The following is a 15,749-nucleotide window of genomic DNA, read 5'->3' on the forward strand; positions in this document are numbered from 1 at the left end:
CAACTACTTTGCTGCCATTAGAGGAATCTGGAAGAAGTCCATAGCTGAATTCACTGTCACACTTCCTTTGCTGATTTTGAAATGTTCTGACTAAGAATTTCTGTTTTATTATCTCTGCAGCATTCAGAGTGAATTGCAAAACATCCGAAACCAGAGGTGATTTCCATTGGCCTACCTACAATAGAAAGGTAAATAAAGCACTAACACATTCATGTGACTCTAAACCAGAATATCACACCATGCATATTTCGTAGTATAAATGGGGTGAGGTCTGTCACATTAGCATCATTAGGACAGTGATGCAACATGTGAGTATATATTATCTTCCTGAGACAGAAGGAAGACAGGAGTGGATTTAATACTATAAGCAGGTAGTTCCAGGCAGAAAGAAGCCAGAGAATATACTGGAGGCCAGCAATTTTGGCTAAGCCTTCTGGAAATATGTGGATGTGGTGAGAGAAATGAGAGGACAGTATTTCCTCTGTGGGCAGCTCCTTACCACTTTGGAAGAGTTTGGACTTAAGCTACCTGCTTTCTGGTGGACTGCTTCCTAAAGGCAGCATGGACTGTAATGGTAGCAGCTGAGTAATTTGTAGCTCACTTGAGTCGATACTGAACTAATGCCCTAGGGCAAAGACATTTTCCCAAAAATGGAGATGGAGACCACTGAATGTCTTATGACTTTTTTGGTAAGAGTGTTTACGTAACAGCCATGACCTGCTCAAATTCAGATGACTGCTACCCTGCTTACCAAAAATACGATCTAGCGATTCCACTGGATGGGAACATCCCTTTGGATTTGGTGTTCCTGTTGTGTTTGTGTTCACTGGCTGAGTTAAGAGTTGTGTCATGTGGGCTATGGTGTTTGAGTTTATAGGTGGCTGTACATCTTTACTTTGCTGGTTAAAGGAGGTATTTCCTTCACACACTTCAGATGTCATAAAGTGATTTGGGATCCTTCAAGATGAGAGGTGCTATCTAAGTGTAAATTATTCCACCAGCACAACTCCTGAAAACCAAAACCTTTGAAACTGATGCTGCTCCACTGCAAACTTGGAGAAATGTTTTTTTTACTCACATCCTTTCAAGATTTTAATGGAATTCTTTAAAGAGACAGAATGATTTTAATGTACAGACAGTAATTTCGTGTTGATAGTTGCAATAGGCTTTTAGATTTGAAAGGATGCAAGCCTTTTCTCTTGATCATCCAGCTAGAATTACTCTTTGGAGCTGCTGTAAGATTGGTTCATTCTGTGTTTCCATTTCTGCTTGCAGTCACTCTAATATCCCCCAGAATTGGCCTCAAGCAGCAAAGTGAAAGAAGCACAACCATGCTCAAACTGTGACAAATTAGGGAATAATTTGCTATGTTAAGATAGCCATATATTTTAAGTAAGTTAGCAGTATCTTTTTTGTAAACTATTGTTTGTGGTTAAGCAAAAGTGCCTGTCAATGAGGTAGTTTCCTTCAAAGCTAATCTCATTAAGTCTGATCTGGCTTTTGTTCCTGAATAGGCGTCTTTTCTTTGCCTTGCAAAACTTCATATAGAGTCTCATGGTGTTAATTATCATCTTGTAGTCAACCATTCAGCATCTAGCATTTGTTTTCATTGTAGTTTAGGAATTCACACACACAAAACTTGGAACTGTGCTATGCTGAAGGTGTTGAATCAAGCCTTAAAGTTCTTAAATGTATGATCACCAGAAAGATAAACCTAAGTGCAGACTTGTATTTTTGATAACTACAGCAAAGCAATGTTCATTTTAGGAAGAATCTGCTGTCAGCAGTCTAGGTCTGTGTGCAGTACAGGATATTTGTAATTATGTCACTGGCACTTTGAAAAACAGAATATAACCTCTAAATAGCTGTGCTCATGTTGTAGGCAAACTGTTAGCAACGAGTAGAAAACTTCAAAAGAGGAAAGATCTGTGAAGAACATTTAACATATAAGAAGGGACTTTATTAGCAATGTCTCCCTATGTCAAATGAAGCGATATAGGTAGTTCTCTTCAAAACTCACATAGTTCTGAGCTCAAAGACCCTACAGGATAGAAACTTCCAAGTGAAGACGAAGGACCACTGGGACTGGTCCTCAGCCAAGCAGAATGCATGTCATTCGTGTACATCCTGGTGCCTTGTATCTACTAAGAACAAACTGATTGAACTGGTAATTTTACCAAAATACTGAGAGACTCTAGCAAGTTTTGTTTTATAAAAACCTGTCAATTAGTTTTTATAGGAAACTAACCTTTACATAAGGCAATTTGAAATTTTCCAATTACTTTTTATTAAATTAATTTTGACAGTTTCTAAACTTTTACTATGTTAAACTTCCTGCCTCCACCTCTTAGGAAATGAGACAGCAGAAGGCATGTTTGGAGAGGCCAGGACAAAGAGACCAGACTACCGCACACTGCCACCATGAACAGGCATTCAAAGTGCAGAAAGTTTTAAAATGTTGACATACGATTTCTGTATTCTCCATACAAAAACTTTTTGGTTGAACTTCTGCGGCTGCATTGCCATGAGTAGTTGTAGTCTTTTATGTGAAATAGGAATGAAATAATTACAAAGTAGACCTTGAATGAATAATAAAATACTTGTTAAATTTGCTGCATTATTTTTTTTATTTCAGCTAACCTGTCCTAGAAACAAGAATCGGGAAAGTATAACTAAGAAGCCTTCTTCTGAACTGCTACTTGTATATAACTGTAATTGAAATAAATCTCCACCATGGGGACTACTCTATGCGGTCTGGAGAACGAGGATGCAGCTGTGCATTTCAAAGAGTCTTGCTATACATCAAGATTCCTTCCATATCAGATGAATGCAAAGCCAAGGTTAATTTTGCTGTTAGAAGATAGAATAATAAAAAGCTTGCATATCTGGCTTCATCTTTAATCTAAAAGAAATTACACTCATGCTTTTGAAACTGAAAGCTGTAAAATATTTGTGAAAACAGATAAACAATAAGCAAGACCTGGGACACAATCCTGACTTAACTGAAACCAAGGGTGAAAATACCAGACTTTTTTGCTGTCAAGATACAGCCCTAGGAGCACAGTTCACCTACAACATGCCACAAGGGTGTTCTTATTTGCACCAGTGGAGTCACTGGTATTCTCTGGAGGAAGAATTATGCTGATTACAGATAGGGATGATAATATTTATTGTCCATACCGTGTTATTTTCTGGATCATACTTTGTTGAACGCTAAATACATGGAACAAAATTAGCACTAGGAAACATTTATATTTCAGCATCTCAATCCTAGCCATGCTTTAGCTAAATAGGAGTTTTACAAATGAGCAGAATGAATATGATCATGATGCAATGTCCTTTCCAAAACTGAGCAAGCAGCAGTTTGAAACAGCACATGGGCAATGCAGTTCCCGTTGGTCTCATGCACCTGTGACCAATTCCCCAATGCTTACAAGTCAGATTTCTTAAATTATTACTTTGACTTCTTAAGTACATCCTACCACTTTGCAGATGCAAATCTATTTGTATACCTTTTAGTAAAGTGTAAATTGTTCAAGAGAAAGGAATACTGCATCTTTAATACCATCATCAGTTGTAAAACTGACACTTCATATTAACATAGGTCGTTTGGGACCTACTTTGTAATCCAGCAATCAAAATCACTTTACATCCAGAGTACTGTGATGATGACATTCTCATAATTCCATTTGAACATGCTTTTGGTTTCACTGTCAGTTCTTATAACCAACAAATCCGTTTTGTCATGGCGAGTAACTTTTTCCGCGGTGATGAACAATATAAAATTATTTGACGTTGGTCTGCTAAATTTCCTCTCCTTTTTTTATGTATCATCTCTTATTAAAAAAAAAGGGTTACATTCATTTAGTAATATAAGTTCTTAGACCTTTATGCTGTTGCTTGGGGTAGCAATAGATGCAAGGAAAACAACAACCTGTACCGTTTGGAAATTACTTTGAGAAATTGCCTTCCTATAACTCAATTGCTTATACTCTAGGTTAAGGAGTAGTTTGATAATATGTAATAATTAGTAATTTCCCAATACTCTTATTTACTAAGTGAAGGCAGGCATGTCTTACTGATGTAAAGGGCAGTAACTGGTGAACAGAAATATTGAAAGACATGGCAAACTGAGCTCAAGGAAGATTTGAAACTAGAGCGTAATTTTCTGAATTTATAGTCCCAATCCCTTTACCCATACAAAAAAACCCCTTTATACTTATATAATACTTCAGAACACTATGTATTTAATGCTATTGGAGTGCTACATGTATATACATACGCACACATATGTATATATCTTTTTAAAACACCATAACCAAAATGTGAATTTTTTTAGACTAGAGATGAGCAAAAATGGGAAAAATTGTTAGAAGCAAAATTTTTGTTGGGAAAATACTGTCTGAAAAAATTGGAGTAACAATTATCTGAAAAATTTCCTTCTATTTTTTAAGACTGTAACTGTGTAGGTCTTCAGCCAACAAACACCGACAAGAAAATTCTGCTTAGCTGTAGACTATGCCATAGACCCCCTCAGGTGATAATGCATTCAGTTCTATACACCTAATATTTTTTTTTGTGTTCCATGAGTATCAAATTTAGGAAACCCTGATGGCCTTAGTATTTTTCTGCAAGAATGGTATTTTCAAAGTTACACATTATGAGTCTGTATAATGCTGTTTGACAAATCTTTCCTATTGCTGATACTTTAATGCATATCTGTGCTGTATACCTGCAGTGATATTCCAGAGGAAAGGTAGCCTGTGAATATGTATGGAAATGCTTGTCTGTGACCCTTAGAGAAAGGTATTCATAAGTCTGCACCAAAAAAACACCCTTATTTTATGAAGGTTAATAATGCATTATGCTAATACACTTGCTATTTACATGTTTCACAGCTGTTTGTGGACTTTGCTTTTTGGTTCTTTTCCAATTTGTCTAACTCTCTGGCAGCAAAAAAAATTACAGTGCATAAGACAGCTGCTGGATTTGAAAGGAACTTGGGAAATTCATGATACTGTGGTCAGAGGAGAAAATAACATGGGAGATTTTGAGGGAAGGAACTTTTGTCCTTCCAGTAAAAGGTGGAACTCTAATTGTTCAGATTTCACTTTTAATAAGAGCTTATCACTGGCTTATCTCGTTCTTGCTACTGGCATTTCTGTGTCACATCACCAGTCTTGGACTACCACACTAACTGAAGGACAAATATAACATAATTGCTGTAAAAAGAATGTTTTCTTTTACTGCTTTCTTTAGAAGAATATAAAACCAAATTTCTATTACAGATTTTATAACTAGAGAAATATTATAGCATTATGATTCCCAACAGCTTTGTGTCTGCTGTTTGACTAATGTCTGCCAACACAGGCCTCTGAACAGAGTTTGTTGTAAACTGTATTTACAATAGAGTTCAATATAAAATATAAGAGAGGATAAGGAGAATTTATAAAGGCAAAAATGTTAAATCCAGGAGAATGAGTTCTCCTAATGACAACTGCGGAGCTCCAGTTACAGCTGTAACAACTGGTGCATATCAAGTCTTGTAATTCTTTTCATTAATAGGAAATTCCTGATCTGATGTTCCCTTTTCTAGCTTCTGTATCTAATTGCCATGGTTATCAGTAGAGTCACGCTGTCACTTACACTCTAAGAGTTTTCATAAGGAGAAAGGAGTTAAAGGATTTGCCTAAAATTGGAAAAAGGAAAAAGTATCCAGTTATTTGAGCAGGTCTTCTCCTCCATTTCTCAGTTTTGCAAAATAATGTAACAGCAGAAAGCTAGGTAAGTTCTCTCCACCAGGGAGAAGAAATAAGGGGGGGGGGGGGGGGGGAAGAGAGGAAAAAAAAAGAGGAAAAGAACCAGAGAAGCAGAGAGACATAGCTGAAGAAAGGAAAGACAAAGAAAGAAGAAAACAATTTCCCTTCTTTTGCTTTTAGGCAGTTGTTCTGGATGATGCGGTAATCTTCATCAGTCTTTGGAAACACTTTATGCTCCTTTTTGGCTACTTGGAGCTATTGAGCACAGCTGATGAGTGACAGCAGAGACAGGTGACAGCTAACAGGTAAGAGCTGACAGGTAACAGCTAACTCATGAGAAAAAAATTTTCCAAGGAGCTACGACTTACAAAATAGTATTGCACTCTGCTTTTGTACTAATGCATCATTTGATTTGTCTCCAAGCTGTGTTGGTAGAAATGCCTCTGCGAAACTGTTTCCAGTGCGGAAGCAGTAGTCTTTTGTAATTCTTATATGATCATTAAAAACTGAAATCTTCCTGTCGCACAGGGTCGTGCAGGTCCTTCACATTCTTAAGGTGGAAAAACATTCCTGTAGAATGAAAATCATCCTTTTTCATGGAGACTTCCTGCTTGAAGCCCCTTTCTTGCTATTGTTAGGTAGGGATGAGCATACCTAGCAGCTAGAGCAAAAGCTTGTGAATCAGGCTCCTTGGGTCTAGTTCTTGCTCTGCTTTGAGTCACGTCGCTTGCGCTCCTCACAGAACTGTGCTGTGATGCATAACTTGCTCAACTCCCTGACAGGGAAGCAGGAGGCTTTGATGAGGTCCTGGTGAGTGCTGACTGCGGTGAGATCGTCTGATAAAAGGACCTCTAGAAATTCAGAGCTATAGCAGTACGAAAATGAACTGTTTAGTAACAAGAGTCTCACTGTGAGAGAAACAAAAATCTAGCACTATCTCTTTCTTTTGAGTTTTCCAGGTCATGATTGTTCGCTTCTTTGCGCTATTTTTAGAAGATGAACCTCCTTTTTTTCCAGTCTTGCCAGGAGATAAGACAAACTTGCTTTGAGGTAAGAAGTACTTAAAAAAGCCCAAAGTAGCTGAACTTTTCCTGCACACTTTAAGGGTATGTCTTTACTGATGATAACTAACCTGACACAGCCATATGGTAGGAAACTGTGTATTATCTTGCAACTCTCCCTCCTATATACTCAATTTAGATGACAATTTCTTGACTCAGTAATGGATTTCCTGCCTGTTGTTTCTCTCTTCAGGAAACACTATCACTATGTAGAGAATAAAAGCAATCAAAGGCTTGACAAATTGAATTTGCTAAAATGTGTGCTTATGGCATTCATGAAACAAAAATGTCAGAGAGAATAGACATGTTTGGAGGCAGTTATTTATGACCAAGGAATACGAATGAATGCAGAAGAGATCTAGTTGGGTACTGTGGAATCAAGGCTTAGAGAAAGTGTTCAAAGGATACCAGCATCAGAAGAGAACAAATGAAAGCTTTCAGGATTAGCTGGAAGATCAGGACACTGCTGGAAATCTGGGAGGAGCAGTTACTGCAGTCTTGCTTTTCATCCCTCACTTTCTTGTTTTGGGCCTAGCAGCTTCATGATTTTTAATTCTTATTTTGTCTAGGTATCTGGCTGAAAAAGGCTTGTATACAATTTCCAGTTGCCTCTTGGACAGAACTCAAATGCCATTAAACCATTTAAACACAGGCTTTAGCATAACTCCAACCTGTGAGTTATGAGCTATACCCCTGGTGTAGCATATGCTCCTGAACACAGTAGATTGTATCAGTAAAAGACTGGAGTTCATGTTGGTCAAGGAAGTATGCAGAAAACTCGTAGAAGGCACCCATGAATAATAATGAATCACTTCATTCTTTTATTGAATGGTATAATATATCTTTTGGTGTAATATATCATCTTTCATCGTGTAAGCCAATTTTTGTAGTTGACATCAGATCTATATTGTCACAGTTTTATGAAGGGCAAACATGGATTGAGCTTATTTGCTTTCATTAATATTTAGGGCAGTTCTGTAAATACAGAACTCTTCATATTGGGGATCAAGATGAAAGAAGATACTGTATAAATACGTATCTCATATATACATATGGCATGTATAACTTTTTCTTAATTGTCTTACAAAGGTATTTGTTTCAATACAGAAAGTGTGTAATCTGCGCTTTTCCACTCTTGGCTTGATGGCTTTAACGACAGAAGATGGTTCTGACTCTGCTGAATGGAAAGCGCAGATTTTTGCTAAAATACTTCACCTCTAGAAACTACCCATATGGGAAGCAATTATTTGCAAAGGATTTTCCTTTCCTTAAAGCAGTATATGAAGTCAAGAGTGTTTTCAGTAGAGGTGCTGAACTAGATAAAACCCTTGTTAACTATGGAATTGTTTCTTTTCCCTTTAATTTCTCTTTATAGTCCCAAATCCCAGCACTTTGGGGCATAGAATTTCAGCTCTGGCAAATCTTTTTATTTATTTGTCACTCTAGGCCTTAATGCACAAGGGAAAGAGAAAGAAAGAGAAAGAGAAAGAGAAAGAGAACGAGAAAGAGAAAGAGAAAGAGAAAGAGAAAGAGAAAGAGAAAGAGAAAGAGAAAGAAAAAGAGGAGAGATGTCTGAAAATTATTTCCAAACTTTGCTCAAAGCTAGTCCTACTTCTTTCAAACCTTTTTGGTCTACTCCACACTGTACCCTGATCCATACTTCAAAGAGCTTTAAAATTTCAAAAATTATAGCCTCTGTTTGTACATTGTCTTGAGTATCCAGTCCAATCAGGAATAACACCTGGAGCAGAGGAAGATGCTACATTAGTAAATAATATTTATTATATTAAAAAGTCAGCCAGTATCGGCTACATGGTGTTTGTAAATACACTGGAAAGCTTGGTTCCTACGCCTAACAGTTTATAATTGAAGATCAAATACTTTTTATAGGGGGTCTAAAGTAAGTTCTCAAATCCATATTTAGGGGGAATAAGATACTTGGTATTGCTGAAAACAGCCAGCAATTTATTTAAGTACTTAGATTTAAACTTGTGATCTTAATTTTAGGCACCTATTAAATAAATAAATAAAAAAACCAAATGAACCCCCCCCGAAAAGTCTGGACTATGGAAAACGAGTTTTCTGGTGACAAGCTCTACTGAAAGATGTTCTACTAAATGTACCAGGGTGGCAGAAGACAGTAGCACTGGCCACAGTGGCAAAGAATTGAGGAATCTGAGATGCAGTTTAGAGACTAGATTAGAGTTAATTTAGAGTTGATGTAAAACGAGCCCTGGTGTTCCTCCAGCGTATCCATCCTGGTGGTATGGGAAATACCAAAGCCAAACAGGAGATGCTGATGCTGTAACTAAAGTATAAGGGCTAAGGCAAGTAAGAGTGGCACCAACCCACTGTTTGGGACAATAACGTATTTCCTTCAGACTATCCCTTTGCATGCTGGAGAAATTTGTACATTCCAGATCATGGATTATGATAGTTTATGTTTATCTCTATGTCTCTGGGCCCAACTAATATTAATGGGCTAATCTGGATCAGCTGCAGTGCAATATTTTTTGTGTAATTTATAAAGTAATTTGATCCATAGGTTAAAGTAATTTATAAAATGAATTGAAAGGTGGCATGTGTGAGTAACAACTACTATGAAAAACCTTTCGGTAAAAAAATAAACTTTTGAAGATTTGATCTTAACAAGCGCAAAAGCTCTGGACAACTTAGAATAATATTTTTAGCTAAAATGTTCTTTACAATAAGGAGTAAATAAATTTAACCCCTTTTACCCTTGTTCTGAAAAATATGTGGTATATCCCCCAACAACATGAGAAATAAAATCAAGATGGGAAACCTGATGGTTCAGTACTGTTTTGCATAGATCTTCAAATAGTACTAAGTCCTATGGGTTTCCTTCTAACTACCAGTGACAATGTGAAAACTTGTCAAAGTCATTTTTATAAAAACAAATAAATTTGAAATTTCTTTAATAAACTTCACTTTAAAGTGAAAGTAAGTGAAACAATTTTTTATTGATAAATTCACATCCTCCTATTGGTTAACTATGAAGAAAAATAGCACAGCAAAATGTCGTGGCACATATACTGTTCTTCACTAAAGATTTAACAGTCAAAATGAGGAGAGCAAAAATATAAGGAAAAAAACCTATGAAAGTCTAACTTCATAATCTAGGCAAGATCTAGGAAAATATATAAGTGTAGAATTTTTGAATAATTTGTAATGGCCTCTATTAACTGGGATTATAGTTTATTTCCTTAAATTACAAAAGATAATTATGGAAAATTATGTCAGCAGTGACACATTCATAGGCAAAACTTAAAATATTAAATGGTCAACAGGGTGAACAGGGCTTTCACTTACGCCTACTTTCATAAATAGCTCTTGATTTCTCATACAGCTCATACGGGTCAGGTTTTCGTGGATCAAAGGCCTCTGTTGAATCGGGAAATGAACTCCTGTGAAGAGTGGGTGGATAGGGAATATTCTGTGGCATAGCTGGAGCAGACAGGCTTGTTTGAGGGCTGCCTTGATTCTCCCATCGTTCCATCATCTGGAATAAAACCATACAGAGAATAAAGATGAAGTTTTGCAAACACTGTGACTTCCACAATGAGACCAAAGACAGTGATTTCAGTCGAAGATATTTTGTAGAATTAGCAAATCCATTTGCTGCCTTTTGAGATGAAAGGTGTGTGTTGTGCTGTTTATAAAATGACTTGGTTAAATTTACTTGTTAATTTGTTGCTCATGGGAAGATGTGATCTTTCTCAGATAATATGATCCCGTGTGGATTAGGGGCCCAGCATTACCCCTGAAGCATGTTGAATGCCTCTCACAGAATGTGCTGAGCTATTGGAAATTATTCTGCTAAAGGTGGAATCTGTGGGTCTGTGAAGATACAATTATCAGATTCATCAACATACATAACCGAAAGTAGCACTTAACAAAGAAGTGGCCAGACTGGGTAGCGACTGAATGATCTTAATGCTGTATCTTTTGAGAATGCATGAAAATAGCTAGGTGCCCAGGGAGAAGTAGATTACTGTAACCATGAGCAGAATTTACAGCTTCAATTGAAAAAAAAGAAAAAAAAAAAAAACAAAGGGAAAATTATTACAGCAGGTATTTGAGCACCTAGTGATAGTTGAACATTCAATGATAAAATACAGAACATGGTGAGAGAAAAGTGGCCATTAGTCTGATAGAGTCTTTTTCATTTCTTACTGTTTCTTTCTTATATCAAAAATTACACTGGCATCATCCAACCAAACTCCCAAGCACAGGATAAGCTTTTCAACTCTTCCAGACCATTTACAGGAGAGAAGTACGCAGGAGTGTATTGTCTATGCATGAAAGCCACCTCAATCCATGTTTTCTCCAGGACTGCCCTTAGTGGTCTCACAAGTACATCAAGCCAGAAAGGAGATAATATGATAGACTGTGCAAAAGAAGACCTGGGGATCTGCATTTTGCTTTTTGAAGGAGTTGGCTACTAATTAAATTACATTAGCAAATACATTTGAAGAGGCTAAGTTAAACAAAACACGAATGTTTATTGGCTTTTCTTGTGACCCGTCCTGAAGCAAATGGTGGTAAAGCCTCCAGAACAGTGTGCTCTTGCACATAACCCAACAATCAGTTAATTACACAAAAAATGACTCTTGGAAACAAACTGAACTGTAATTAAATACCACCAGCTTCTAGTGTTGTATCAGCAGGGCCTTATCAAAGATGATTGCAGGTTTACAGCAAGCTTGCTCTACAAATTCTGTGATTATCATTTGCCTTCAGTTCCTTGGTTTCAGAAGGTGTTTGGCTCAGCAGGTAGTCTTTGCTCTCTATTCTGATGATTAACAGCATCAGGCTTTTTCCACGCCAAGTATGTGTGGACTACAGATGTTTTAGAGTCCTCCTGGTGAACATGCTGAGTAACTATCACTCTGCACATCCCAGGTGATCTGACACACTTAGCTTCATGCTTCAAAATAAACAGAATATGGATATTGGCCATTTTAAACTGTTGAGGACCTCATTCTTTATACAGAGTAGTGTTATTATTCAGGCTGTGCTTCCGTCAGAGTTTCAGCAGTAAGTAGGGTTGGTTCATTAGAAGCAATGGAGAAAAGAAAGATCTAGGTATCTCAGTCAATCATAGGATTACTCTCATGCACTAGTATGCATCCGGTATGATATTTGAGAAAAGAAAGCATTAGTGTTATGAAGCATTAATGATGAAGATATGGAATACAGTATTCAATATTTGGCAATGTTGTTCAAGAAAGACACATTTATTTTCAGTCAGGTACAAAAGATGGCAACTAGGATGGGATATGAGGGCACTATAGGTATGTAGATCCTGTGCAATACAGTGACATATGGAGATACCTGAGTTGTCATCGAAATAGCTTAGGTACAGGAAAGTACCTAGTGTATCTTCAGGTACCCTTTATAACAAGATAACTTTATCCTCTGTGTTGGGTAAATTAGCCTATGTGGCAAGTCACATGAATGTCACAATAATACTTCTGATAGCTCTTCTGGCTCTAAAGGAATTACCTTAGGTATATACAAACATATATACAGTATATCATTGTATCATGAAAGTATAAATTATTCAGAGGTCTCCAGAAACAAACATGATTATGACCCCTATGTCTATATAGGAAAGGAGAATTGGGCTCAGTAGAAGTTCCTTGTGATTGTACTGGGTTTGTGTGGCAAGGTTTTGGTATTAGGGGGGCCACAGGCATGGCTTCCGTGAGAAGCTGCTAGAAGCTTCCCCCATGTCCGATAGAGCCAATGCCAGCCGGCTCCAAGACGGACCCGCCGCTGGCCAAGGCCGAGCCCATCAGCGATGGTGGTAGCACCTCTGGGATAACATATTTAAGAAGCGGAAAAAGTTGCTGCACAACAGCAACTGCAGCCAGAGAGAGGAGTGAGAAGGTGTGAGAGAAACAACTCTGCAGACACCAAGGTCAGTGAAGAAGGAGGGGCAGGAGGTGCTCCAGGCACTGGAGCAGAGATTCCCCTGCAGCCCATGGGGAAGACCATGGTGAGGCAGGCTGTCCCCCTGCAGCCCATGGAGGTCCACGGTGGAGCAGATATCCACCTGCAGCCCACGCCGGAGCAGGTGGATGCCCGAAGGAGGCTGTGACCCCCTGGGAAGCCTGCGCTGAAGCAGGCTCCTGGCAGGACCTGTGGACCCATGGAGAGAGGACCCCACGCTGGAGCAGGTTTGCTGGCAGGACTTGTGACCCCATGGGGGACCCATGCTGGAACAGTCTGTTCCTGAAGGACTGCACCCCGTGGAAGGGACCCATGCTGGAGCAGTTCATGAAGAACTGTAGCCTGTGGGAAGGACTCACGTTGGAGAAGTTCATGGAGGACTGTCTCCCATGGGAGGGACCCCACGCTGGAGCAGGGGAAGAGTGTGAGCAGTCCTCCCCCTGAGGAGGAAGGAGCGGCAGAAACGACGTGTGATGAACTGACCCAAACCCCCATTCCCCGTCCCCCTGTGCCGCTCGGAGGGGAGGAGGTAGAGAACTCGGGAGTAAAGTTAAGTCCGGGAAGAAGGGGGGGTGGGGTGAAGGTGTTTTTAAGATTTGGTTTTATTTCTCATTATCCTACTCTGATTTGACTGGTAATAAATTATTTTTTTTTTCCCCAAGTCAAGTCTTTTTTGCCCGTGACGGTAATTGGTGAGTGATCTCTCCCCTAGCCTTTCGTTATATTTTCTCTCCCCTGTCCAGCTGAGGAGGGGGAGTGATAGCGTGGCTTTGGTGGTCACCTGGCATACAGCCAGGGTCAACCCACCACAATCACCAAGGAAAATAATGGAGAATTATGTTCAGGTTTTACCTTCAGTGAGGAATCTAAAAAAGAGTACAAGTCAGTGAAACCAAACTATCTATCATATTGCTATGAAGCAGAAAGATATGTGGGGCCCTGTCTATCTAGAAGTGAGTTTCCTAATTTCTTGGACAGTGCCAGAGAAATAGAACACTTCTTTCAAAATATGAAACTGAATAAAATTAAAATCTTTAAAGAAAGCCTTAAAAAGAGAAAGGAAAATATAATTATCTTTGATGAGCAAACTTTTCCCTGGAGGAAGGACAAGAAACTGGAGATCAATTGGCAAAACCCTACTGTGTCCCATATGTCTAATTCTTGCTTGCTCTAAATTTTCAAGTGTGAAGTTAAAAACTGAGAAAAACGTTCTTACTTGTGGGTAATACTGCTAACATAAATAGTTACATAAACAGATAAACACAAGGGGAATTATATCTCCCAAACCCATATCAATTAGTTAAACAGTCACATAGTGTTTTGCAACATGAGTTATTATAATGCTAGCTCACAGATGAAGGCACTCTTGGAAATGAGTAAGCAAACATGGTATTGAGTGCAGGGCATCAAATCTAGGTCGGGGTAATGGTTTGGTGACTTTGCTCAAGTTCATTGGGCACTAATCAAATTGTATTACATAAGATATATATAATATATGCACTATATACATAGAAACCACAGGAAATTTCTGTCAGCCCAGGTTACTCTGGGATGTTGAGCACACTGAGATGCAGTGCACATCATCCCTGAGCATCTGCCTCAGGAGGAGGAGCTTGTCTCTTCTCCTCTTCCAGTCAATGACCAGTGGTCCCCTTTTTGCTTTAAAGAATAGTGGGTGCTTCTCCCCTGTGTGGCCAGAGAGGCGAGGGGGCAGGAGTAGTCACCCAAGCAGAAAAGAAACCTGGTTTGGGGCCATCTACAGTTTTTCTTTCCTGTTACACACCTACAGGACTGTGCTGTGGCGTTGGGAAGGCTTTCTAAACCTCCCGGTGCTGGCCTTATTGCTTCAGACTGTCTGCAGACACTCAGTGCTTCAGGGGCACTTGGTTTCAATCTTATCTTCACGTCTTGGGCACTAGAAATTTATGTCTGATTATTTCTCTAGTTAAACTGGCGATAGAGAGGAATGCACACTACTTTAACCTGGTTAATCATTTGTAAGCTCTCTTGCTGAGACTTCCCCCAAATAGACTTAGCTGTGAACGGTTAGCCTGCTTGCAGGTACAGTATCTGCACACAGTGCTGTTATATTATTCTGTGAGCCCTGGTTTCCTCAGATCATTGCATGAAAAACTGCATCACTCAGCTTGTTTCTTTAGATTCTGATTATTGGCAAGTGCTACTTAAGTATGAACTATTATACTGTTTATATAACAAAACTGTGCATTCATCAACAATATGCTGATATATATATATATTTGATATGTATGTAAAGAGGGTGAGCACTGACAGTGGGAAGTCTTTGAATGTGGATCTTTAACAAGCAAGTTCCAAGTTCTCTATTTCACCACTTTTTACCTAAGATTAAAAGTTGAACGTCCCAGTCAGACAGGAACCTTAAACCAGTGAGAAAAAGCTAGCCCTTAACAGTCAGATTTATTTTCACAAATGTCCTGCTACTTAGATGAATAAACAAACTTATGCAATACTTATTCCAATGTATTGCATCCATCCTTTAGCCTTTTACATCAAAACCACCACAAGCTGAAGCAGTCTGATGGAGTGGCATCAGCTGATTAATTAATTGCTATTTGTACTTGACAGGCTACAAAAATGATTTTGGTATGCATTAAACATGCCATGATGCAATATGAGAGGATGTGAAGTTGTCCAGATTCAACATACCCCCCACCCCAATTAAGAAAGCTATAAATCCTTTAAAAAATATTGCTATTGTTATTCCTATTGCTCTTAGAAGCCTTCAGGCAGAGTCAGGGCTCTTTTTTCCTCTACACCTCTCTGATGAGAGATAAACACTACTTTAAGGTCTTTACAATCTAAATAAAAATCCAAATTAAAAAAAAAAAACAAACCAGACGACCAAAAATAGTAGCCTTTTTACACTGTGAATGTTGTCACAACTTCAAAAAATGATATAATGTGGTGTCAACAG

General features: G+C 38.5%; 1 protein-coding gene across 2 annotated transcripts in view; it reads right to left on the reverse strand.

The window, feature by feature from the left end:
- MAGI2 (membrane associated guanylate kinase, WW and PDZ domain containing 2) overlaps nucleotides 1–15,749 on the reverse strand; it is a 775,461-nt gene that overhangs the window by 81,407 nt on the left and 678,305 nt on the right. For both annotated transcript variants that reach the window (XM_050892165.1, XM_050892157.1), the window contains exon 12: nucleotides 10,151–10,340. In XM_050892165.1, the coding sequence (XP_050748122.1) occupies nucleotides 10,151–10,340 (190 nt within the window). The remainder of the gene's footprint in view (nucleotides 1–10,150; nucleotides 10,341–15,749) is intronic.

This window comes from Gymnogyps californianus, chromosome 1, assembly GCF_018139145.2.
Source record: "Gymnogyps californianus isolate 813 chromosome 1, ASM1813914v2, whole genome shotgun sequence".
In the NCBI taxonomy this organism is placed as follows: domain Eukaryota; kingdom Metazoa; phylum Chordata; class Aves; order Accipitriformes; family Cathartidae; genus Gymnogyps; species Gymnogyps californianus.